The sequence below is a fragment of the Equus asinus genome, chromosome 10 (genome assembly GCF_041296235.1).
Source record: "Equus asinus isolate D_3611 breed Donkey chromosome 10, EquAss-T2T_v2, whole genome shotgun sequence".
Lineage (NCBI taxonomy): Eukaryota > Metazoa > Chordata > Mammalia > Perissodactyla > Equidae > Equus > Equus asinus.
In genome coordinates, this window is record NC_091799.1 from 15,028,987 (window position 1) to 15,054,294 (window position 25,308).

The 25,308-nt window shown below is 48.8% G+C and overlaps 1 protein-coding gene across 1 annotated transcript; it reads right to left on the reverse strand.

The window, feature by feature from the left end:
* Positions 1-8,155: 8,155 nt before the first annotated feature.
* On the reverse strand, positions 8,156-21,437 carry PRRT1B (proline rich transmembrane protein 1B). The gene is made up of 4 exons (XM_044779576.2): positions 20,975-21,437; positions 12,358-12,800; positions 11,348-11,491; positions 8,156-10,184 (listed from the first exon to the last, which is right to left on the reverse strand). Exons 1-4 carry the CDS (start codon positions 21,435-21,437, stop codon positions 10,035-10,037), a joined length of 1,200 nt encoding a protein of 399 aa, XP_044635511.2. The 3' UTR covers positions 8,156-10,034.
* Positions 21,438-25,308: the final 3,871 nt, after the last annotated feature.

Here is a 25,308-nt window from a genome sequence, read left to right on the forward strand (position 1 = left end):
ATCCTAAAATTCATATGGGGCAACAAAAGACCCTGAATTGCTAAAGCAATCCTGAGAAAGAAGAACAAAGCTGGAGGCATCACAATCCCTGACTTCAAAATGTACTACGAAGCTACAATAATCAAAACAGCATGGTACTGGTACACAAACAGGTGCACAGATCAATGGAACAGAATTGAAAGCCCAGAAATAAAACCACACATCTATGGACAGCTAATCTTTGACAAAGGACCTGAGGGCCTACAATGGAGAAAAGAAAGTCTTTTCAACAAATGGTGCTGGGAAAACTGGAAAGCCATATGTAAAAGAATGAAAATTGACCATTCTTTTCCACCATTCACCAAAATAAACTCAAAATAGACCAAAGACCTAAAGATTAGACTGAAACCATAAGGCTTCTAGAAGAAAATATAGACAGTACACTCTTTGACATCAGTATCAAAAGGATCTTTTTGGACACCATGTCTTCTCAGAGAAGGGACACAATAGAAAGAATAAACAAATGGGACTTCATCACACTACAGAGCTTCTTCAAGGCAAGGGAAAACAGGATTGAAACAAAAAAACAGCCCACTAATTGGGAAAAAAATATTTACAAGTTATATATCCAACAAAGGGTTAATCTCCATAATATATAAAGGACTCACACAGCTCAACAACAAAAAATCAAACAACCTGATCAAAAAATGGGCAGGAGACATGAACAGAAATTTCTCCAAAGAAGATATACGGATGGCCAATAGGCACATGAAAAGATGCTCATCATCGCTGTGCATCAGGGAAATGCAAATCAAAACTACACTAAGATATCACCTTACCCCTGTTAGAATGGCAAAAATAACCAAAACAAAAAGTGACAAATGTTGGAGAGGCTGTGGAGAAAAAGGAACCCTCATACACTGCTGGTGGGAATGCAAACTGGTGCAGCCACTATGGAAAACAGTATGGAGATTTCTCAAAAAGTTAAAAATAGAAATACCTTATGACCCAGCCATCCCACTACTGGGTGTCTATCCTAAGAACCTGAAATCAGCAACTCCAAAAGGCCCACACACCCCTATTTTCATCGCAGCATTATTCACAATAGCCAAGACGTGGAAGCAACCTAAGTGCCCATCAACTGATGATTGGATAAAGAAGATGTGGTATATATACAATGGAACACTACTCAGCCATAAAAAAGGACAAAATCTTCCCATTCGCAAGAACATGGATGGACCTTGAGGGTATTATGTTAAGTGAAATAAGCCAGATAGAGAAAGACGAACTCTGTATGACTCCACTCGTAGGTGGAAGTTAAACATAGAGACAAAGAGAACTGATTGGTGGCTACGAGGGGAAAGGGGGGGTGGGGGGAGGGCACAAAGGGTGAAGCGGTGCACCTACAACACGACTAATAATGTACAACTGAAATTTCACAAGGTTGTAAACTATCATAATCTTAATAAAAAGTAAAAAAAAAGTCACAAAAAAAAACTTTTTAACTCTGTGTGGTGATGAATGTTAACTACATGCGCCACGTGATGTTTTGGTCGACAACGGACTGCGTATGCAACAGCGGCCCCACAAGATTAGTACCATGTACTCTAGGCGTGCAGTGGGCTGTACCATCTAGGTTTGTGTAAATACACTCTGTGATGTTCGCACGACGACAAAATCACCTAATGACGTGTTTCTCAGAACGTATCCCATCGTTAAGCAACGCGTGACTGTAGACTTATTGTGGTGATCATTTCACAATCATACAAATATTGAATCATTGTTATACACCCAAAACTAATAACGTTATGTGTCAGTTATACCGCAATAAAAAATACATATATTAAAAATGATAAGACTTTATTAAAAAATAAAGAACTTAATAAGTTAGATACACATATTCGTGGATAGGAAGATTAAATTTCTTAAAGAGGTCATTTATGTACATATCCAAAACTATTCTAAAGAAAATTCCAACAGGATTTTATACGGTCCTTGAGAAGTTTATTCTAAAAATGTATAAGAAAGAATTTCCACTTCTGGTAATGTCAGACTAGGTCATTCAGACCAGCCTTCCTGCCAGGAAAGCCGTCCAAATATTTGACAGTCCCTGCCTGAGTTCATCAGAGAGCTAGCGAGTGAATGAAGACTTCCTGGGCCCGGGTCAGGAGGAGACAGAAACCCAAGGAGGTGAGCTGACCTTTGGGAGCGCGTAATGTTGAGGGCGCCTGCCCACTCAGAAGAGGCGGCTGGGAGCCCTGCGGCCCTTCTGAGAAAAGGGAGACTTCAAAGAACTCACCGTGCCCTGAGTGGAGACCCCAAGGAGGCACCTCCAGTGTAGAGTGACACGCGGCTCCTGGCCCGACTGGGCCGCCTTCAAAGCGGCTCAGGCCCCGCACGCGGATTGCTGGCACCCAGGCGCCCACCAGAGCAAATGAAAGCCTTGCTGGAGGAGGTTAACGGCATCCTGGGCCTCAGATTCTTTCTTTAATACTTCATATGCAATAAAGAAAAAAAAACAGGAACACAAGAAGCATGAACAGAAAAAGACCAGAAACAATTGACAGAACCAGACCCACAGCGACAGGGGTTCTGGAGTGACCAGACGTAGATATGAAAGCACGATGCTCACTCTGTTCTGGGGGCAACACAAGACTGAGGTTTTGGGCAAATGATTGGAAAGTATACACAGAGGACAGATGGAAATTCTAGAACCAAGAAATACATTAACTGATAATAAGACCTCAATGAATACGTTTAATAGAATCCATGAGCTGGAGACTGATTAGGAGCTCTGGGTAGAATGAAGCATGAAGAGAGAAAGGATGAACGAAAGAGAAGGGAAGAAGAGACATGGGGAGGAGAAGCCGTAGGTGTAACTGGAGTACCAGAAGAACAGGAACCAGATCAGAGCAGAAACAAGGTGCATGGTCGATTATTCATAATAGCCCCAGAGTGGGAACTAGCTGAGTGTCCATCTGCTGGTAAAAGGATGCACAGAACATGGTATTTCCATACAATGGAACACTATTTAGCAATAAAAAGGAGTAAATTGACACTACAACATGGATGAACCCCAAAAACATGGATGTGAGAGAAGACAGATGCAAAAGATTGCATATTGCATGCTTCCATTTACACAAAATATGCAGAAAAACCCAGTCCAGGGCTGGAGAGCAGGTTGGCGGTTGCCTGGGGGTGAAACCAAGGGACAGGAGGGATCTTTCAGGGTGACGGAAAATTTTTTAAACTAGATGGTGGTGATGGTTGCACAACTCTGTAAACTTACTAAATATAATTGAATTGTACACTCAAAATGAGTGAATTTTATGATATGTAAGTTACACCTCAATAAAGCTGTTTTTTAAAGTTTTCCAAAACCAGTTGTGCCAGTTATCAAGTTCTTGCTCCTCACGTCCAAGTCCACCCTTTATTCCCGGCTCTGCAATGAGCGTTTCCCTCTGCAGCGAGCACGAGGGTCCGTCAGTGCAGAGCACCAAGGAACAGAGGACGGAGGGGCTCTGGTTGTGGTGCTCCGTGCTGCCTCCTCTGACCGCGTGGCTGCTAGAGGCCCGCGTGTGGAGACATCCAGTGGCGTCTGCCCCAACCGTGCACCCACACCTTGCAGCCTCTCAGCAGACTCGCAACTGAGCCCTGTCTGGTGACCATCCCACTGTGGCTCCTCAGACGTGGACATGGCACACCCCAGGCCTTGTGTCACCCTGCTGGCAAGCAGGCTCCCAACTCCCTGTGCACGCCTACACGCCAGCCTCAGCCCACCTGCACCTCCAAGGGACCATTCCTGCTCACCCAGCTCTGGCCTGGGCCACCCAGTGAGTTTCTCTGCCCCTCAGTGGGCTGCAACCATCCTTGCTCCAGTGAGTTCTGAATCCCAGTGCTGGGGACCAGGCCCTTCTGAGTTTTGCCTTCCTTGCGAACTTACTCACCTTCAGCCCTCGTATTCTCTTTAAACCTTCATAGCTACTCTCCTCTCACTGTTAATCATTCTTTATATTAATCTTTCTCTGTTCAAATTACTCCACCGTCTATGTCTCCTGATTGGTCCTTGACAACAAACCCTAGATTCAAGAAACCTTATGAACCCCAAGCAGGACAGTTAAAAGAATACACATCTAAGCAGAGCATGGCTAAGCTTGTGAAAGTCAAAGGCAAACAGAACATCTTTAAGCAGACAGAGAGGCAAAACGGGACATGTTACCTTCAAAGGCACAGCAACTAGACTCCTTGGCAGAAGCAGTGGGGATGGAAGTCGATGGAGTGATGTCCTCAGTGCTGAAAGAAAATACCCAACGACAATTCTGTCTCCACTCAGAGTATCTTTCAAGAATGAAGGTACAAATCAAGATATTGTCAGACAAACAAAAACTAAGAGAATTCATCACCAGCAGAGCTGCACTAAGAAAAGACAAAACAGTGTTTCCAGGCAGAAGGAAGATAATCCCAAACGGAGGGTCAGACACACAGGAGAGAATGAAAGAGCCAGAATAAACAGCCACTGTGTATATAAACCTACATGAGCATGAACCGTATGAAACAGCAACAGTAGAGAGATTTAAAATATGTATCAATGGTGTGTGACCAAGAAGAGAGACACCGAGCTAGAGTGTGCTGGATTGGTTCTCGAATCGTCTAGAAAGAAGAAAAAAGTACTAAAAACATTAGATTTTCAGCAGTCAAGAAGGCAAGTTGTTAATCTCCAGGGAACCACTGAATAGGACAAGAATGTGTGATCGCCAAGCTAATAGAGAGGATGAAATGGAATAATAATAAATAATTGATCGAAAAGGAGGCAGGAACGGAGAGAGAAAGCAGCATCTGCCTTCTAAAGTGGGACCAGCAGACAGCAGAGTGAGACGGTGGATTCAAACACAGGTCTATACAATTTTTAAAGTGATATTAAATAAATGGACTAAATTTTCTAGTTGAAAGACACTGTCGGACTGTATTTTTTTAAAATCTATGCTCTGTTTACAAGACATATCTATCTAAAACATATAGAAAGGTTGAAAGTAAAAATACAGAAAAAGATAGACTCTGCAAATACAGCCCAAAAAGGTTGGCACAGCTCTGCTAATATCAGATAAAGCAGGCTCTAAGGCAGAAAGCATTTCTAGACTTACAAAGGGACGTTGAAAAGACATAAAGTACGCTCAGCGGGATGATTTAACAATTTCTAAATATGTATGCATCCAATTACACAGCCTCAAAGCATCCACAGGAAAGGCCAACCGAACTCCGAGGAGAAAGGGACAAATCCGTGACCCGGGAAGTTCTAACACGCCTCTCTCAGGAACATGTAAGAAATAACTCTAACCTCACACACTTCCAAAAACAGAAAATGCGAAGCACTTCCCAACCTCTGCCATGGGGCCACACAACCCCGGTTCCCAAACCACAACAAGAATGAAAACTACAGCCCACCTTCACTCATAAACGCAGATGCAAAAATCCTACCCAAAATATTACCTGGACGTAGCAACAGATAAAGAGGCTAATACATCGTGATCAAAATGGCCTTATTCCAGGACAGAAAGATTGCTTTAAACATTTGAAAATCAACACTCAGTCACCACGTTAACAGAATACATCAGATAATTTTCTCAGTAGATATGTGAAAGTAATTTAATAAAATTCAATATGCATGCATGATTAAAAGAAAATTCTTAGCCAGCTAGGAATAGAAGCCTGCTTCCTGATTCTGAGAGAGGATATATATATATATTTTAAAAGCAGAATGTTGAAAGTCTTCCTTTGGAGACTGGGAGAAAGATAAGGTTGCCCACAGTCAGCACTTCTGTCTGCACTGGGCCGGGGGGGCCCAGCAGGTGCAGGAAGGTGAGGAAAAGACCCAGAAGGTGCAAGGACGGGAAGGGAAGATGAAAACTCATGATATACATACCGTATACTGTGTAAACGAAAATTCAACAGAATCTGCAGATAAATTACCAAAATGTAAATGAATTTAGAAAGGTTGCTGGCTACAAAGTCAAGAATCAAAAATCAATTGCAGGGGCCGGCCCAGTGGCACAGCGGTTAAGTGCACACGCCCTGCTTCTCGGCGGCCCAGGGTTCGCCGGTTCAGATCCCGCGTGCAGACGTGGCACCACTTGGCAAGCCATGCTGTGGTAGGCGTCCCACATATAAAGTAGAGGAAGATGGGCACGGATGTTAGCTCAAGGCCAGTCTTCCTCAGCAAAAAGAGGAGGATTGGCGGCAGTTAGCTCAGGGCTAATCTTCCTCAAAAAAAGAATCAATTGTATTTCTGTATACTAGCAAGTAACAAAAAAAGAAAAAGAAAAAAGATCATATTTATAATAACATCAAAAAAATAAGAAACCCAGGGATACTAACAAAACATGCAATATTTCTGCACCAAAAAATCAAGGGAAACTTTTTAAAAGACACGCTAAACAAACAAGGAAATTCACCACGTTTGTTGGAAAACTCAACACTGTAAAGATGTCAGTTATCCCCAAATTAATCCATAGATTTACAGCAATCACAGTCAAAATCACAACATTTTGGTGAAAATTAACAAATTCTGAAATTTATTATGAATACACATGATTTTAAATGGCCAAGACCCTTAAAGATGGTGGGAGGATTTGACGTACCCAATCTCAGGACTTACTACCAAGTCCTGGTAATGAAGTAGGATAGCGAAGCATGATAGTGACACAAGAATAGACATGTGGACCTCTGGAGTCTACTCCAGGTGGGTGGCAGATCCGAATGGAAAAATAAACCAGGAAAGCTTCTAGATCTAGACGACAGTACAAGAGAATATCTTCATGACCTAGCAGTAGAGAAGTTTTTAAGTCACAAAAAGCATTACCCATAAAGGAAAGGATAAGTTTGAATATATTAAAACTGAGAGCTTCTTGGGGCCAGCCCAGTGGCACAGTGGTTAAGTTTGCACATTCTGCTCTGGCGGCCCGGGGTTTGCTGGCTTGGATCCCAGGCACAGAGCTACAGCACATCAAGCCATGCGGTGGTAGGCGTCCCACATATAAAATAAAGGAAGATGGGCATGGATGTTAGCTCAGGGCCAGTCTTCCTCAGCAAAAAGAAGATTGGTGATGGATGTTAGCTCAGGGCTAATCTTCCTCAAAAAAAAAAAAAAGGGGAGAGAGAGAGAGAACTTTTCATCAGATGACACCATTGAGAGTGAAAAGGGAAGCTAAAAAGTGGGGAAGGTATTTGCAATACCTGTATCTACCACAAGACTCCCATCTAGCATACATAAAGAACTCCTCTAAATTGATAAGGAAAAGACAACCCAGCATCAATATGGGCACACGGCTTGACAGGCACATGAGAAAAAGAGGTACCCAAACAGCTGATACGCAGATGACAAAAGGCCGCACGTCATCAGTCATCATAGAAATACAAAGTAAAGCCACACGGAAACACCACCACAGTTTTAACTTCCAGAAGCGCTAAAACTTAAAAGACGGATGAGTTTGTGCAGCAACTGGAACTCCCATCCATGGCGGGTGGGGATGCAAAATGACACGAACGCTTTCGAATGCAGCATCTCACTGGATCTTAATGTTAACATATTCACAGCTTCCTCAGGAAATCCCTTCTCCACCGCTCTCGCAGGTGGAACCTCCGTGCCACACGAGCGTGATTCTGAGACACACACATTCTGACATCTCTGACATCGGGAGGCGCCCTAACTTAACCTGAGCTTTTTCTCAGCTCGGACACTGTAGATTTGCCCCGGCCACGTCTCCTTCACGGCGCTTCAGCACAGTTGGTAGGCGCACCGTCTGATAAATGTCTGTCTCCCACACAGGCCTGGAAGCTTCAGAAGAACAGACTGGCTTCTTACTGCTGTGAATCCTGACACTGCAAGAGCTGGGTCAAAAGGCATGCACATTTTCTTCAGTTATTTTTTAATGACACAATGCATAAATACATCTTTATTTTAAAATTCAGCAATGTATCACACAAACCCTCCGGGCCCATCCTCTCCCCGGGGACAGCCACCATCAGCAGTTTGGAACACATCCCTCTGGAGTCTGTTCCTTGCACCACATGCATATACATATATGGTACGCGTATTATTCACGGATACCATCCATCTACTTTCCACAAAGATTGCGGCAACACCCACCCACCAGTCGTAAATGAGCACGTCTCTGTTCAGTCCTTCCCCCAGTCGGGAGGTATTCAGTCTTTCTAGTTTTTTCCCAGTCTGATAAGTGAAGGTCATCTCACGTTTAAGTCTGTACTTTCCTGAAATACAGAACTCAAACCTATCAGTCTTTCCCTCTCTGGTTTTCCAGATTTTAGAAGGCCCCCTTTCCGTGTTGCCACCACACCCTGAAGCCGTACAACTATCCCCCTACGATCCCTTCTAGTAATAGTTCAGCTTCACTCTATCCTGAGCTCTTTAACCTGGAAGTTATCTTTGCATACAATAGGAGAGTAATTATTTTCCCAACCAGATAGCCAGCTCTGCTTATTATGAGCCCTCCTGGACTCACTCATTTAAAATGCCATTTTGATCAGATGTTAACTTCCCATACATACGCAGAATGTTTTCTGGACTTTATTAATAATTTTTCACCGATCTCTGGCTGTGGCAAAGCCATGCTGTCTTGATTATTGTAGCTTTATGGTAAGTTTTAATATCTGGTGATGAAAGTCTCCCCTCATTAAACTTTTAAAAATTATTAACAATTTTCTCACATTTTCCTTCCATATTAATTTTTTAAAACATTTTTGTCATACTTTGTAAAGCTTGGTTTTCTTGTTGGAATTTCATTAAATCTCTTTGACAAAGCTAGATATTTTTATGACGTTACATTTTCTTTCTTTTTTGTTTTGAGGAAGACTAGCCCTGAGCTAACTACTGTCAATCCTCCTCTTTTTGCTAAGGAAGACTGGCCCTGAGCTAACATCCATGCCCATCTTCCTCTACTTTATATGTGGGACACCTACCACAGCATGGCGTGCCAAGCGGTGCCATGTCCGCACCTGGGATCCGAACCGGCAAACCCTGGGCCACTGAGAAGCAGAACGTGTGAACTTAATCGCTGCACCACCGGGCCAGCCCCAATATTACATTTTCTTATCCAGATATTTTGTTCAGATTTTTTTTTCTTTTGGTAATTTAAAAAAATTGTTTTCTTCATTTGGATCCAGATCTTTCTCATTAAATTTATTCCTAGATTTTACTGTTTTTATCAGTATTATGAGTGGAATTTTTAATTTTTTTCCATTTTTAATTGATTAGTCTCATTGACTATTGTGTATTTCCTATCCAACAACTTTTATTGAGTTCTCTTATTCTGATTTTGTCACTGACTCTTGGATATTCTAGCTGGAGAATCATTTTGTCTCTTCTAGTTTTTATGCTACAAATACCACCTTGTTTTTTACATTAGCTAGACCGTTGAAACAATGCTGAATCACAGAGACGCTAGGGAGCGTCACATGGCTTGGTCCTGGTTATAATGGTTCTTAATGGTTTGAGTCATTTCCTGCTTAATGTGCCATTTGCTGTTGGTTCATGGACCAGCTTCAGCATCACTTGGGAGCTCATTAGCAACGCAGCATCTCGGGTCCGACTCACTGAATCAGAATCTGCATTTTCACAGGATCTCCCAGCTCTTTCATATCCCTTACAGTTGGAGGAGCACTGGTCGAAATGATTTCTTTCTATTCTGATTTTACTTAAGTGTTTAGTAAGCACAGCTGTGGCTGCTGGACTCCGCCAAACACCTTTTGGCATCTGTCGATCCCCAGAAGATGGTTTCCTCCTCCTACTTTGTGGCTGTCATGCATTTGAGCGTTTGAGATCCTAATTCTGGACCAGCAGAGTGTCCTAGAACATGAGGCCACCTCTCACTCTCCAAGCGTTTCGCTCCTCACTGACTCCCTCGTCCGGCGCCTCCAGCTGCAAAGCCCACCTTCTTCTGGCCCCGGGTCCCTTCTACAGTTGACAGAGGGCCACCGGCAGGGATCAAAGTCCGCAGGAAGCGTCTGGCTGGGTCAGGCGTCCCTGGAGGAGCCCCCAGCCCTCAGGGGAGGTAGAGTGCCACCACCACGTAGATGACCCAGCTGGTGGACACAAAGACCCCGAAGAGCAGGCTGAAGAGCACGAGCGAGCGAGCCTTGCGTGAGGCCTCCTCCGCCTGCGCCAGGTCGCCCCTGCTCAGGGCCGCGCGAGTCTGCAACGAGACGGGCGGGGGGCAGGCGGTGAGCAGACACACAGCCCCCCCTCAACATCACCAAGGCCCGGCCGCAGAGCACAGACTGGAAGATTGACACCCTGAGGGGTTCGGGGACGTCCCCCGGCCACAGCTCAGAAAGGAACAGGAGGAATGGAGTGAGGGCTGCCAGCTCTTAGGCACTTGCCACGGCCTGGCACAGATGACACCCTCGGCCTCATCTCCTATAATCCTCACGGCAATCCTGAGTTTGTTGTCATTGTTTCCCCCACTTTGCAGATGAGGAAACAAAGGCTCAGAGAGGTTAAGTGACTGCTCAGGGCCACACAGCTGGTGGTGGAGCCAGAATTCACAGGCAGGCAGCGGCCTCCTGAGTCCCACTTCTGAGCTGTCCTGAGAGCTCCCTTCTCCCCACAGTCCTGGCTTGCTTATGACTGGGGAGCTTGACCAGCGGCGGGAGTCAGGGCTGTGGTCAATTCAGCCTGGAGCAGAAGCCCCCAGAAGCCTGCCTACTTGTCTGTTAGAAGGTCTTCACACTGGCATCTCTGAGCGCCCAGGGCCTAACCCCGTGCCTGCAAATGGTCAGTCACATCGGCGGGCAGGAGGAGGCTGGACATTCTCGAGGCAGTGGGGGGATGGACGGGTAGGGATGGGGGATAGGTGAGTACACAGATGAGTGGGCTGATGGGTGAATAGAGGGGCGGGTGGATGGACGGACAGATGGAGAGAGACTAGAGAGACGGTAGGTGGAACGGTGGGGGAAGAAAGCGGTGGGTGAGTGGGTAAATAGACCGGCAGCTAGATGGATGGACAGCTGGAGGTGGGCAGTAGAAGAAACGAGTGACGGATGGATGGCAGTCTGCACCCCGCTTAACACAAGCCCCACTGGGGGCAGTTCCTTGGGCCTTGTCAGTCATTCACACCTTCCATGTGAATTGTTTTAGCCAAACTCTCTAGGGCAGATCTTGCAGAGGGGGCAGAGATGGGGGAGGGGAGGAGCCGTCCATCCAGTGGGGGCAAGTGGACACTGAGTTCCCAGTTCCCGCCACCCTCCTGAGGAGGAAACACCAGACCCAGCTGGGAAGGGGCTATGCAGACCCCGCCTGGGGCACCCGGGGCTGCGTGCTGGGAGGCCATGCGAGGGCCTGCCCGGGCCCACCTACCTCGTGGGAGTAGACGATGGCAATGAGCCCGGTGAGCAGGCAGCAGAAGAGAGTCACCAGCACAGACTCCATGATGTAGTCCTTGGGTGGGGGCCGGTGCTCCACCCCGGCGGGGACCGGCCCGCCCGCCACGGGGCTGTTGTACTGTGGGGACAGACACCACGGCACAGTGAGGGGGCCAGGCCCAGCCCCAGAGGGAGCACACAGCCAGCCAGCACCATGGAGGGGTCACTGGGTCTGCCCCCAACCCCCACCCACTGAGGCTGCAGGTGCCCGAGGGGTGGCGGGCCCCCTTCTCTCTCCCTCCACACCCCAGCCAGTCACTCAGCCCCAGGGAGCCTTCTGAGTTCCGCCCGCCGCAGATTGCTCAGCTCAGGGTCCACCCACCACGTGTCTCCCTGTCCTCACTGGGCTCCCCACCAGGGGGGACCTCGAAGCGCTCCTCCACAGGCAGCCCAGGGTTTTTTCATTTTCTTTTGTCTTTTCTAAAAATGTAATCAAGTCATCTCCCACCCAAAGGCCCTGGGGCCCCTCACCATGGATCCCACCTTCCCATCCTCCCTCCCCGCTAGCTGAACACCCCACCATCATTCCCAGGGCACACCAGGCTTGCGCTCTGCCCTCAGCCCAGAGCACCCTTCCTTCTCTCCTCTGCCTACACTCTCCTATTCATCCCGCAGAACCCAACTCAAAGGCCCCCACTTTGAGTAGGGGGAAAGCCTCCCGGGGCGCCCACTCCCCAGGCTGAGGGAGCCCTTTCCTTTCCCTCCTCTGGGCACAGAAGCCCCCTCTGCAGGTTGGTTATGGTGACCTCTCATCTGTGCACCAGACTCTCCCACCTAGGGAGGGAGGGGTGAGTCGGGGGAAAGTGGGGGAGCAGTAAGTGGGGGGCGAGAAGGGGGTGGGGGTGAGCAGGGGGTGATGGGAAGCAGGTGGTTGTGGAGCAGGCATCCCGGGCACCAGGCGGGCGGGGTGACCTGGGGGGCGGGGGCGGGGCCGTGCCTACTCACCACCGGGAAGGGCGCGAAGAGCGGCTGCGGGCCGGTGGCGGGGTAGAGCGGCGCGGGCGGCGGGTACAGGGCCTGGGGCGCGGGCGCGGGCTGGAAGAGCACGGGCGCCTGCGGGAAGGGCGGGTAGAGCAGGTGCACGGCCTTGGGGTCGGGCGGCGCGTAGGGCGGCGGCTCGCCCACGAAGCCGATGTTGGGAACCCCGCCGGCCGCCACCTTGGGCCCCTGCCTGGCCTCGCCCTCGGCCTGGGCCTGGGTGGAGGGAGCTGCCGAGGCCTCGGCCTGCGGGGCGGCCGGGGGGTCCTCCCCGTCGGCGGCCGCTTCGTCGCTGGGCCCTCCATCCTCATCCAGGAGCTGCGGGCGGCGCGGGAGCTGCGGGAGCTCGGGGTGCGCGGGGCTCCGGGGGTCCTCGGGGTCGCCGCCCCCTTTCCCTTTCGTGTCCGCTCCTGGGAAGAAATGGCAGGTGCCCTGAGCCCCAAAAGGCCGCTGACCCAGGCGGGACGCCTCCCGCCGAGCCCCAAAACAGAGCCCCTCTAAGGAGAAAGTCACAATGACCCTGCGGACCCTGATCCTCCGTGTACCCCATGCGCAGGCCCCTCCACGCGGGCCCTCCAAGATATCTTTACTCAACAGACGACGGAGGTCAGAAGACAGTGGATCAACATCTTAAAGAGCTGAAAGAAAAGAATGCTCAACCCAGGGGCTGGCCCCCGTGGCTGAGTGGTTGGGTTCCGGCACTCTGCTGCAGGCGACCCAGTGTTTCGATCGTTCGAATCCTGGGTGCGGACATGGCACTGCTCATCAAACCACGCTGAGGCAGCATCCCACATGCCACAACTAGAAGGACCCATAATGAAGAATATACAACTATGTACTGCGGGGCTTTGGGGAGAAAAAGGGAAAAAATAAAATCTTAAAAAAAAAAAAAAAGAATTGTCAACCCGGAAATTGATATCTAAAGAAAATGTTCTTCCAGAATAAGGAGTGCATTTGCTTTCTATTGCTGTATAACAAATGACCCTAAATGTGCTGGCTTAAAACAACACCCATCCACCTCACACCCGTCATAAGGACTAGGCCGAAAAACCCAGAGGTGAGGATGTGGAGAAACTGGGACCCTTGTGCACCATCGGTGGGAATGTAAAATGGTGCAGCCACTGTCGAAAAGATACGGCAGGTCCTCAAAAAATTAAAAATATAATTTCCATATGATCCAATAATTCTACTTCTGGGTATATACCCAAGAGAATTGAAAGCAGGGGCTCTAAGAGATAGGTGCACACCCATGTTCATAGCAGCATTATTCACAATAGCTAAAAGGCGGAAGCAACCCAAGTGTCCACTGACCAACGAATAGATAAGCAAAATGTGGTCCATCCATACCATGGAATATTACCCAGCCTTGAAAAGGAAGGAAATTCTGACACCTGCTACAACGTGGAGGAACCTTAAGGACATCACGCTAAGTAAAATAAGCCAGTCACAAAAAGACAACCACTGCATGATTCCACTGATATGAGGTCCTCAGAGTAGTCAAACTCATAGAGACGGAGGAGAACGGTGGTTACCAAGAGCTGAGGGGAGGGGGAACGGGAAGTCATCGTTTAATGGGTTTAGAGTTTCAGTTTGGGAAGAAAAGAGTTCTGGAGATGGATGGTGGTGATGCTTGCACAACAATGTGAATGTGTTTAGTACCCCTGAACTGAAAAATGGTTAAGATGGTAAATTTTAGGTTATGCGTATTTTACAACAATTTAAAAAATTACCAAAACACCCATATATTATCTCACGCCCCATAGCCGAGTGGTTAAGTTCGTGTGCTCTGCTTCAGTGGCCCAGGGTTTCGCCAGTTCGAATCCTGGTCCCAGACATGGCACTGCTCATCAGGCCATGCTGAGGTAGCGTCCCATATGCCACAACTTCCTCATAAAAAAAAAAAAGAAAGAAAAGAATGCCAATATTACAGACTTTTTTAAAAATAGAGGAGGCGGGATCACTGCCCAACTCATTTGATGAGACCAGCATAAACCTCATACCAAAACCCAAAAACTTACAAAAAAGGAAAATTACAGACCAATTTCCCTCATGAAGATAAACACAAAAAAACCCTTAATAAAATATTAGCAAATTAAATCCAGCAATATATAAAAACTATATCATGATTAAATAAAATTATGCAAGGTTGGTTCAACATTCAAATATCAGCTTAATTCACCATGTTAACAGAACAAAGAAGAAAAACCATATTATCATTTCAATGGATGTAGAAAAAACATTTGACAAAATCCGACACCCATTAATGGTTAAAAAAAAAACTTCTAGTAAACTAATAATAGTAGAGAATGTCCTCAAATTGATAAAGGGCATCTATGAGAAACCTACAGCTAATCTCATACTTAATGGTAAAGGACTGAACCGTTCCCATCTCCTCCCCAAGATCAGAAGCAAGGTAAGGGTTTCCACTCTCCCACTGCTACTTTCCATTGTGCTGGTGGTCTTACCCATAGAAAGAGGGCAAAAAGATGAAATAAAAATCATGGAGATTGGAAAAGCAGCAGTAAAACTGTCCTGGTATGCAGATGATGTAACTGTTATGTAGAAAATCCTAGGAAATCTACAACAACTCCTAAAACTAATAAATGGATTTAGTAAGGTCTCAGTTTACAAGATTAATATACAGAATCAATTGTATTCTTTTTTTTTTTTTTAAAGATTTTATTTTTTTCCTTTTTCTCCCCCAAAGCCCCCCGGTACATAGTTGTGTATTCTTCGTTGTGGTTTCTTCTAGTTGTGGCATGTGGGATGCTGCCTCAGCGTGGTCTGATGAGCAGTGCCATGTCCGCGCCCAGGATTCAAACCAACGAAACACTGGGCCGCCTGCAGCGGAGCGCGCGAACTTAACCACTCGGCCACGGGGCCAGCAACCTCAATTGTATTCTTATGTACTAGCAGCAAATAATTAGAAAATGAAATTAAATCTAAGATCCCGTTCACAGGAGCACCAAAATAATTGGAAAACACTTAGGAATAAATCTAACCAATGAATTCCAAAGCATCTGCACTGAAAATTACAAAGCATTGCTAAAAGAAACTAAGGAAGTCCTAAATAAATGGAAAGATATACTATGTTCATTGACTAGAACACTCAAACTGTTAAGATAACAATTCTCCCCACCTTCATCTACAGAGTCATTGTAATCACAGTCAAAATTCCGCCAGGCTTTTTTTAAAATGTAGAAAGTGACGGGCTAATTATAAAATTTTTATATGAAAATGCAAAGCACCTAGAACAACCAAAACAATTTTTAAAAGAAGAACAAAATTGGAGGACTCTACCTGCTTGCAAGACTTACTATAAATCTACGATAAACCATTCAGTTCATTACTGATGAAAGGACAGACACACACATCAATGGAGCATTAAAATATTACCGTACGGAAATAGACACACGCATATTTGGTCACTTGATTTTTGTCAAAGGTTCTAAGGCAATTCACTGGGGAAAGTCTTTTTAATAATTAGCATAGGATCGACTGGTTATCTGTGTGGAAAAAAGTGAATATTGACTCTTTCCTCAACATATACAGAAATTAACTCACAAACCCAAATCTAAAACTATGAAACTTCTAGAAAAAACATAGGAGAGTATCTTCATGTCCTTAGGATAGATAGGTAAAGATTTCTTATATATAACACCAAAAGTATGATCCATGAGAGACAAAATTCATAAACTGGACTTCAAAAATAAGAAACTTTTCCTCCTCAAAAGACACTACTAAGAAAATACAAAAGCAAGTCACGGAGTGGGGGAAAATATTCACGACACACGTCCCAGACAAAGGAGTGTATCGACAAGGTGGGAGAGCTCTTACGACCCAGTCGTAAGTCAGACACCCCAAGGAGAAAGTGGACAAAATATCTGTAAACACTTCACCAAAGTAGCTATTTGAATGGCCAATAAGCACAGAAAAAGACACTTAATGTTATTAGTCATCAGAAATGCCATCAAAATTAGAAAAGTCAATTAAAACCACGCGATATCCTCACACACCATTAGATTGGCTAACATTAAAAAACAAACCAACCTGACCTTCGCAAGGTTTGGCAAGTACGTAAACGCACTGGAACTCTGAGACACTGCTAGTGGGAAAGTAAAAGAAAACAACCGCTTTGGAAAACAGTTTGACAGTTTCTTTTCTTTTCTTTTTTTTTTTTTTTTGAGGAAGGTTAGCCCTGAACTAACATCTGCTGCCAATCCTCCCCTTTTTGCTGAGGAAGACTGGCCCTGAGCTAACATCCGTGCCCATCTTCCTCTACTTTATATGTGGGACGCCTGCCACAGCATGGTGTGCCAAGCGGTGCCATGTCCACACCCAGGATCCAAACCGGCGAACCTCGGACCACCAAAGTGGAACGTGCGACTTTAACCGCTGTGCCACCGGGGCGGCCCCTGACAGTCTCTTAAAAAGTTATATATCTACCGTATGAGGCAGCTATTCCACTCGTAGGCATTTACCCCAGAGAAATCAAAACCTAAGACCACGCAAGCCTTGTACACAGATGTTTACAGCAGCTCTGTTTCTAACAGCCCCAAAGTCCACAGACAGGAGAATGGGGAAAGCGGTTGGGCTCCAGCCACGCGAAGGAATGTGTCCACGGTAGGCAGGCTCCACAGGGGCCCAGTGAGCCCGGCCTCCTGCTGTGAAATCCTCTCCCCCTGAGTGGGGCCTGGACTTCATGACTTGCTAATGAAGAGAATATGGCAGAAAACGTGGGATGTCGCTTCTGAGATTTGGTTTTTCAAAGACTGTGGCTTCTTCTCAGTCGCCCTGCCCCTTTCTCGCCGTGTCCTCTCTCTGCCTCTGGTAACTCCGAGAGGAAGCAGGCCCTCGCGTTGTGAGCGGCCCTGTGGAGAGCCCGCGTGGCATCGCATGGCACCGAGACCCTGGGTCTAAGAGCCCGCATGGAACTGAGACCCCACGGCCGACAGCACGAGGGACTGAAACCTGCCAAGGAGCAGGGGAGCGAGTCTGGAAGCAGCCCCATCAGCCTCCGCTGAGACTCGGGGCGCCCGCATCCTGGCTGATGGCTTCACTGCAACCTCCTGAGAAACCTCAAGCCACAGGCCCCCCAACTAAGCCCCACCCGACTCCCGACCCACAGAAACTGTGGGGTCCTAAATGTTTGCTGTTTTCAGCCTAAATGTTTAGAGTAATTTGTTCTGCAGTAACAGATAACAGACGCAACTATGAGCAAAAAGGAATCAACTCTTGCTACACAGAACACAGACGACTCTCTAAATCACGATGCCAAGCAAAAGAAGCCAGCCAGAAAGACGGTGCGTGCTACACGATTCCGTGTAGAGGAAATTCTAGAAAATGCAACCCAGAGGGACAGAAAGCCAGTCAACGGTTGGCGAGGATGGGGTGGAGGCAGGGATTACGAAGGGCACGAAGAAACTCTTGGGGGTGATAAAGAGGTTTGTTTTGAGGTGGGGATAGCTTGACAGATGTGTAATATGTCAAAACTGATCAAAATGCACATTTTAAATATGGGCAGTTTGGTGTACTTCAATTACACCCCAAGTAAAGTCAAAACGTTCTCTAATAAAATTCTGAAAGCACTTGCCCGTTGGGGCTTGCTCTCTCTTGTTGCTGGGAGGCGTTCGGCCACCATTGTGAGGGAGCCAAACTAGCCTGCTGGACAAGCCACAAGGAGAATGGGGGCTCCCAGCCAACAGCTCGCCAATCCCCAGACCACCCCGCCCCAGGGAGCTGGCTCTGACAAGCAGAAGCACCCAGCCGACCTACAGAGTCCGGAGAAATAATAAATGCTTGTTGCTCTAAGCTGCCCAGTTTGGGGTTGTTTTGTTACACGGCAATAGCCAATTGATAAGTGATTCAGAAAGTCTCCCCCAGCAGCCAGTGCCAGGGGCATTGAAGTGACCAGCATGAGGGCAGCAGCGGGGGAAGGAGGCCGGGGCTGAATCAAGAGAGACAATGGCCTGAGCCAGAATGGAGGCAGAGGGCAGGAAGGGCTGTGGACAAGCAGACGGGCGGGTCGCACTGAGGAGGGGCACCGGGCCTCACAGCATGTGCAGGGGAGGAGGGGAGGGAGTTGTCCTGAGCAATAGGGCAGATGGGACCTCTTTTACATCCTCCCTCAGGGCCCAGGGCAGAGCTGGGCGGCTGGATCCGGGCTGGGGTTCCATGTCACAGTCAGGGGCTGGAGCTCTGGGGCGAGGCTGCCTGGGCTGCTTCACCCGCCTGGGCCTCCTCGCTTTCCTCGCTTTCCTCATCCTTACCGAGGGGACAATGCCACCTCCCGGGGTGGTGGGGATTAAATGAGCGTCTGTAGGTAAAGTGCCTGGATCACCAAGAGCAGCGCTCAGCTAACACTGGCTGCTGTTATCTGAGGTCAGGAAGGGACTAGAAGAGGAGAAAATGGAAGCGTGTTCAGGCCAGTTTGAGGGAATGTACGAGAAGCAGGGGAAATGGAAGCCAATGAGAAATAAGCTCCTCACTTAAAGTCAGAAAGTTTTGTGATGATAAAGTCTGGTGCAGAGAGCTGGGTTCTTCCAGGAGGACCCCTATTGGGGGCCTAGGGCTTGCAGATCTATTGGAGGGTGGGGGAGGTCTAAATATCCCAGAGGGGGCGCCCACCAGACCCCAACCCCCTAAGAGGCCTTGTTAGATGTTCTCAGGGTTTCCGGGGCAGCTCCAAGCCCCATCTACCAAGCCAAGGGCTTGAGTTAAAGAATCAAGACAACTACGGAAAGAACAGTGTAGGAATAGGAGAAGCTGTGTTTGCCGTCTGAGCCAGAGGGTTTTCCCCGCACCCCAGTGCCACTGGCTGACTGACTTGGGATGCTGTCAGCCAAAATCCAGCACCCCTGCTCCACAAAGCCCCAAACCACCCCCTGAACAGGTGACTACACAAAGGCACCCAGCCAGCCGAGCATGAAGCCCTCACATTTTTATGGAGCACCTGTTACGGGCCAGCGCTCTAGGCTCGGGAATACAATTTTGTACACAAACACTATGAAAACACCATGGTTTCAGCGGGTTCGGGTGCCTGTGGGGCTGGCAAGTGGATGATGTCCCAGTAAATGGTAATGACAGTGCCATGAACAGCAGCTACCACCAGTAAGCACTTAGCAGGCGCCAGGCTCTTCGGGCACAGACATTACACCTGCATTTACATGGGACCAGCACTGCCCACACGTGAACTCTGGCGGTGTGACCTTACAGGCACATCACTTAAACTCTCCATGCCTCCTTTTCTTGATCTGTAAAATGAGGATAATATTAGTAACAATCACTGAAAAACAACAGCCGTGAACAATGACCGGCTCCGTTCTGAGAACTTTGTTACAGCGCCTCAGGGCATCCTCAGGTGAGCTTTTGTTTCCATTATCCCCATTTCAGAGATGCGAGAACCGAGGCTCCCAGCAGGTAACCTGAGCCTCCGCCAGCGGATCCACCCGAGACCGGCCCCTCCGGGATGCTGGCACGGAAGGCCCTGCCCCAGTTATCATAACAAAAACCGCAGCTTCCCGGGGCCGCCAGGGCAAATACCTGGCCCGATCGCGCGGAGATAGGCTGCAGAGTAAATAAATTTGCTGGCGGGGCTGTCGCCTGTGGCCTCTGGTTCTCGAGTTCTCGACACCCGAGCCTCCGCGGGACTTTGCAGCTAGGAAGGGGGGCCGGGAGGTGGGGTGGGGTGGGGCGGTGCTCAGGGTCTGGGGACGTCCGGGGGGTCGGGGGTGGTGGCGGCGGGTACAGCCAGGCCCGGCCCCGCCCCTCTTCGCCGCGACATCCCCTGGGAGCTGGCGGCAGAAATCTAGGTGCGCCCCGCCCGCCCCAGGTTCCCGTGGGGGGGCCAGCCAGGACTGCACGGCCCGTGGTCCGGTCCCGCTGCCACCTCGGCTCCTCCCGCCAGCCTGGGACTCCCGAGGGCAGGGATGGGGAGGTCTCCGTTCCCCGGCCCCCGCCATCCCCCTCCGGTGGCTGGTGGCGGTGGGGGCCGTTGGAGTTCCTTGCAAGTCTTTCCGCGCCCCCACCCTTGTCTGCCCATCTCTCCAGCTCGCTCCCCCCACCCCGCCCCACCCCACTCCACCTCTGTGGGTCCCGGATTCAGTCTGTGGAGTCTCCTCCGGGCTCTATCTCCCTCCCTGGGCCCTTTCTCTGTCCCCCCTGCCAGGGTCGCCCCCTGCTCCCCGCTCTAAGGACTTCAGCCCGACCGGAGGGGTGAACAAAGTCACCAGAGCCAGGACGGGGCGTGGGGGAAGGAAGAGGAAAATGCCCCCCAAACCGCCGCTGCTCAGACACCTGCTGCCCCTCCCCAGCTCTCCCGCGGGGGCGCCCACAGAGCCCGAGGGGGGCACGGCCAAAGCTGCCCGAACTTTCCACGGCAGCCTCCTGGTTCCCCCAGTTCTGGGGCGGGGCGGGGGACAGAGGTGTCCCAGGGCAGGGCCAGGTCGGGACCCCGCGGAGAGAGCCTCGGAGCCCAGGCCGGGCCGTCCCCGTCTCGCCCGCCCCTCCGCCCGCAGCCGGGAGCCCGGACCCCCGGGAGCCCGGGCCGGGGGCGCGCCGCGCGCATCGGGGCCGCCGCGCCTACCTGCCTCCATGGCGCGAGCCGGCGGCGGGCTGCGGGCTGCGGGCGGGGGCGCTGTGCCCGGAGCCTCCCGCCGCCGTCGGGCCCCGCTCCGCTTTCGCCGCCGGCTCGGGTTTCCTGGTGCCGGCCCGCGGCCGGTTAATAATTGACCGCCTGCATCGCCCACGGCTGCGTCAACAGGTGGCTCCCCGTGCGCCCCGGCGCTGGCGCCGTCCGCGCCGCTGCGGACCCGCAGGGAAGCAAGGTCGTGGCGGCGATTTTCAGCAGAGCTGTAGCTGAGTTGGAGGCGGGCGGGAGGAGGGAAGCAGGGCGGGCTTGGGACCTGGGAAAGGGCAGCGGTATGAATGCAAATACCCACAGGGGCCAGGAAGGCCCGTGGGAGGCAATAAAGGAGTGGTGGGGACCCGGGCGAACGGCAGAACACAGCCGAACGTATTTGTGGCCAACAAGGACCGCGGGGAATCATGGTTGCCGAATCTTCCTTTTAATTTTTCCCAGCAAGGGAAGCCAGAAATGCAGATTTCCATGTGAAATCTCCTGAGTTTTAAGACAATGTGAGTGAGGCTTCCATTCCCTGAAACTTGCCAGAAGCAGGTCTCAGTCCAAACACCTACCTAGAAATGCTAGATAGGCCACCCCAGCATGCGGGGCATCTTCTCAAATTCATAGCTGAGCTCCCTAGATAGCAAGGGAAATCCCCAGGAGCCAAGGAAGAGGGTGGGACTGACCCTGGAGGGAATCGGCAGCCCCGGGGGCTGTGCACTGTGCTGGGCTGGTGGGCTCAGTGGCTCAGTTTGAGTTTGACACCCAGATGTGGACAGGAGATGAAGCCTTGGGTCTGTGGAGCAGGGAGCTGGGATGAAGAGAGAATAGAAATAAAGTCCGCCTGCGGCTCATGGAGCTGACAAGGAAGCCGGTCCGACCCAGCCTAGGTTCTGGATGAGGAAATAAATTCTGCCCGGGAGCTGTGACCACAGGCTGTCCCTCACACGGGTTTGGGGTTTGAATTCAGCCTATCCATGTGGTCCAGAAACCCCTACACTAAAAATTGACCTTGAGGGGCCGGCCCAGTGGCGTAGCGCTTAAGTGCGCATGTTCCGCTTCCGCAGCCTGGGGATCGCCTGTTCCGATCCCGGGTGCGGACATGGCACCACTTGGCAAGCCATGCTGTGGTAGGCGTCCCACATATAAAGTAGAGGAAGATGGGCATGGATGTTAGCTCAGGGCCAGTCTTCCTCAGCAAAAAGAGGAGGATTGGCAGCAGTTAGCTCAGGGCTAATCTTCCTCAAAAAAAAAAAAAAAAAATTGACGTTGGAAAAAAAACCACTCCAGGAAAGCACTCTGGGATTCATCCAAAGCAAAAGTAAAACCATTCTGTGGGACACAGTCCCCATCCAAGCTGAGAAGGTTCTCACAGAAGAGGCGCCCTTGAACACGAGCCCACAGTCCCCGATGGCAAAGCGCTCCACGGTGAGCGAGAGTCTGCAGCCACGACAACAGCAAGACGGGATACAGGCTCGATCAGGATCCAACCAGAAAAGACAAACCACCAGGTGCATTTGAAATAGAGGAAATTTGACACAGAGAGCCGGCTTTGGAGGTGACAGAAGAGACAAAGCTGACCAGAGAAGAGTGGAACAGCCCGGGGGGGGGGGGGGGGGGGGGGGGGGGAGCATGCGGAGGAAGGTGTGACTGAGCGACACCTGAGGTCGGGAGGGCAGGAGTGGTCCACCCCACAGGTGCCTGCAACAGGGGCTGCATTGTTTGAAAGGGATTTAAAGACAATAGTAAAAGTGACTAAAGGTTGGTCTGCTTTTCATCACCGTGTGACAGTAATTCTATACAATGTCAGTGACAGAATACTCCATCCTGAAAACAATATTTTGTTGGTCTACGTTCTAAACAGTTGCTGCAGTTATTGCTGGCTCACAGAAAGGCAGCAGCTAGGCCTTCCCCTCGAGGCAGAAGACGAGCAGAATCCTCTCCCGGCCAAGAGAAAAGAGGAAGATATAGAAATATCAGGCTTTCTTCAGTGAAAATACCCAGCCAGATCAACCTCACCTTGACGCTTGGAATTTCTGACCATCTTGCTAGTCCCCTGCTCTTAAGTATCAACCGAGAGACAAGGATCACCCACTGCGGTTCTCCCCTGAAAGAGACAAATAAACAAACAAATGGAAGAAAGTAACTATGAGGAAACATGATGCCGGGGAAGAAAACTTTCTAAAAAAAATGCTCTTTAGTATCCTCAGAGGGATTTGAGGAGACATTCAAGAAACAAGAACAGGACACTCCAAAAAAGGAACAGTCATCAAACAAAACAAAAAAGCTCTCGAGAATTAAAAAGTTGACAGCAGAAATGAAAAACACTGAGGAGATTCATTCAGGGAGAAGAAATGTCAGATCAGGCTGAAACGTGGGTCTACACAAAGAAGGGAAGAGTGCTGGAAATGGAAAGCTCAAAGCAAACTAAAATGGAAAATGCCCCAGTTTTTAATTGTGCTAAAAGGTAACAACAAACTAAAGCCAAAAAATAGCAATACTCTGTATGTTTACGGCATATTTAAAAGTAAACTGTAGGACAGTAATAGCAATAGCACAAAGGATGGGAGGGAAGAATTGGGACTACACTGCTTATACGACATGTAAAAAAAGTCCACCACATGGGAGCATTAGAATATCACTTGAAGGTAAACTCTGATTAGTTAAATAAGTATACTGTAAACACTATGGCAACCAGTAGTTTTTTTAAAAAAGAGGTATAAATAATAAGTCAATAGAAGAGATAAATAGAGCCATTAAAATGCTCAATTAACCCAACAGGAAGCAGAAAAAGAGGAAAAGTGAAACAAATTACAGATGGAACAAATGAAAAACAGCAAGGCTAGGACTACAGTGAGGCAAGCAAGGCCCCTAAGTACAAAATGTAAGGGGGACTCGCCTTTAGGGTGGTGCAAGCACAGAGTTCAGCACTTGCATGAACATGAGAGTAAACACCTTTTAAACTTTTGTACCCTAGACATCTTGCTTCCCCTAGTCCTGATCTTGGAAAAGAGCTGGAAAGATGGTAGAATGTAATCCAACCATTTCAATCATCACATTAAATATGAATGGTCTAAATACACCAGCTGAAAAACAGAGATTGCCAGATTAGATAAAAAAGTAAGAACCAACTATATGTTGTCTACAAGAAACTCAGTCAAATAGAAGGACATAGATAGCTTAAACGTAAAATGATGGAGAAAGACACACTGTGCGGACACTAACCAAAAGAAATCAAGGCTAACAGCACTAGTAACACATAGGACATCACGTACACCTGGCGAGATGCCCTGGGAGGGGCACCTGTCATCTGTGCTCCCGCTCCCAAGAACAGATAGACACAGGAGGAAACCTCAGACAAACCCAGAGTGAGGAGAACGCTGAACAACATTTTGCTGTCTTTACTTTCCACACTTAGAATTTTCATTTGGTTCTTTTAAAATCTACACATTTTTCATAATGTCTTTCCTGTTGTTTTGTACTCTATTCCATGTGCTTTCTCTTCAAAGCACTTTTAAAACTTTTTATTTGAAAATGATTTCAAACTCAGAGAAAAGTTGCAAGAATGGAACAAATGACCCAATAATGTCTTTTCTAGCATATTTTTGGCCAGTATAGAACCTAGTCTAGGATATATGTTGCAGTTAGTTGTCATGTCTTCAAAGACTTTTATACACCTTTTTTTTTAAAAGATTTTATTTTCCCTTTTTCTCCCCAAAGCCCCTGAGTACATAGTTGTATATTTTTAGTCATAGGTCCTTCTAGTTGTGGCATGTGGGATGCCACCTCAGCACGGCTTGATGAGCGGTGCCATGTCCGTGCCCAGCATCCGAACCAGTGAAACCCTGGGCCACCAAAGCAGAGCGTGCAAACTTAACCACTTGGCCACGGGGCCCGCCCCAATACACCTATTTTAAAATCCTTCCTGGGGCCGGCCCCGTGGCCGAGTGGTTAAGTTCGCGCGCTCCGCTGCAGGCGGCCCAGTGTTTCTTCAGTTCGAATCCTGGGTGCGGACATGGCACCGCTCATCAAGCCACGCTGAGGCGGCGTCCCACATGCCACAACTAGAAGGACCCACGACTAAGAATATACAACTATGTATGGGAGGGCTTTGGGGAGAAGAAGGGAAAATAAAAAAAAAATTTTTTTAAATCTTTAAAATCCTTCCTAAACTGGCGCATCATCTCTAGTTTCCAGATTCGGCCCCTCTGCCACCCCTGTTGACTAGTCCCAGGTGGCTGGTTTCCTCCCGGCCTTGGTAACCTTGGAGAGTTTGTCTTCAGCAGGAGCTGTCT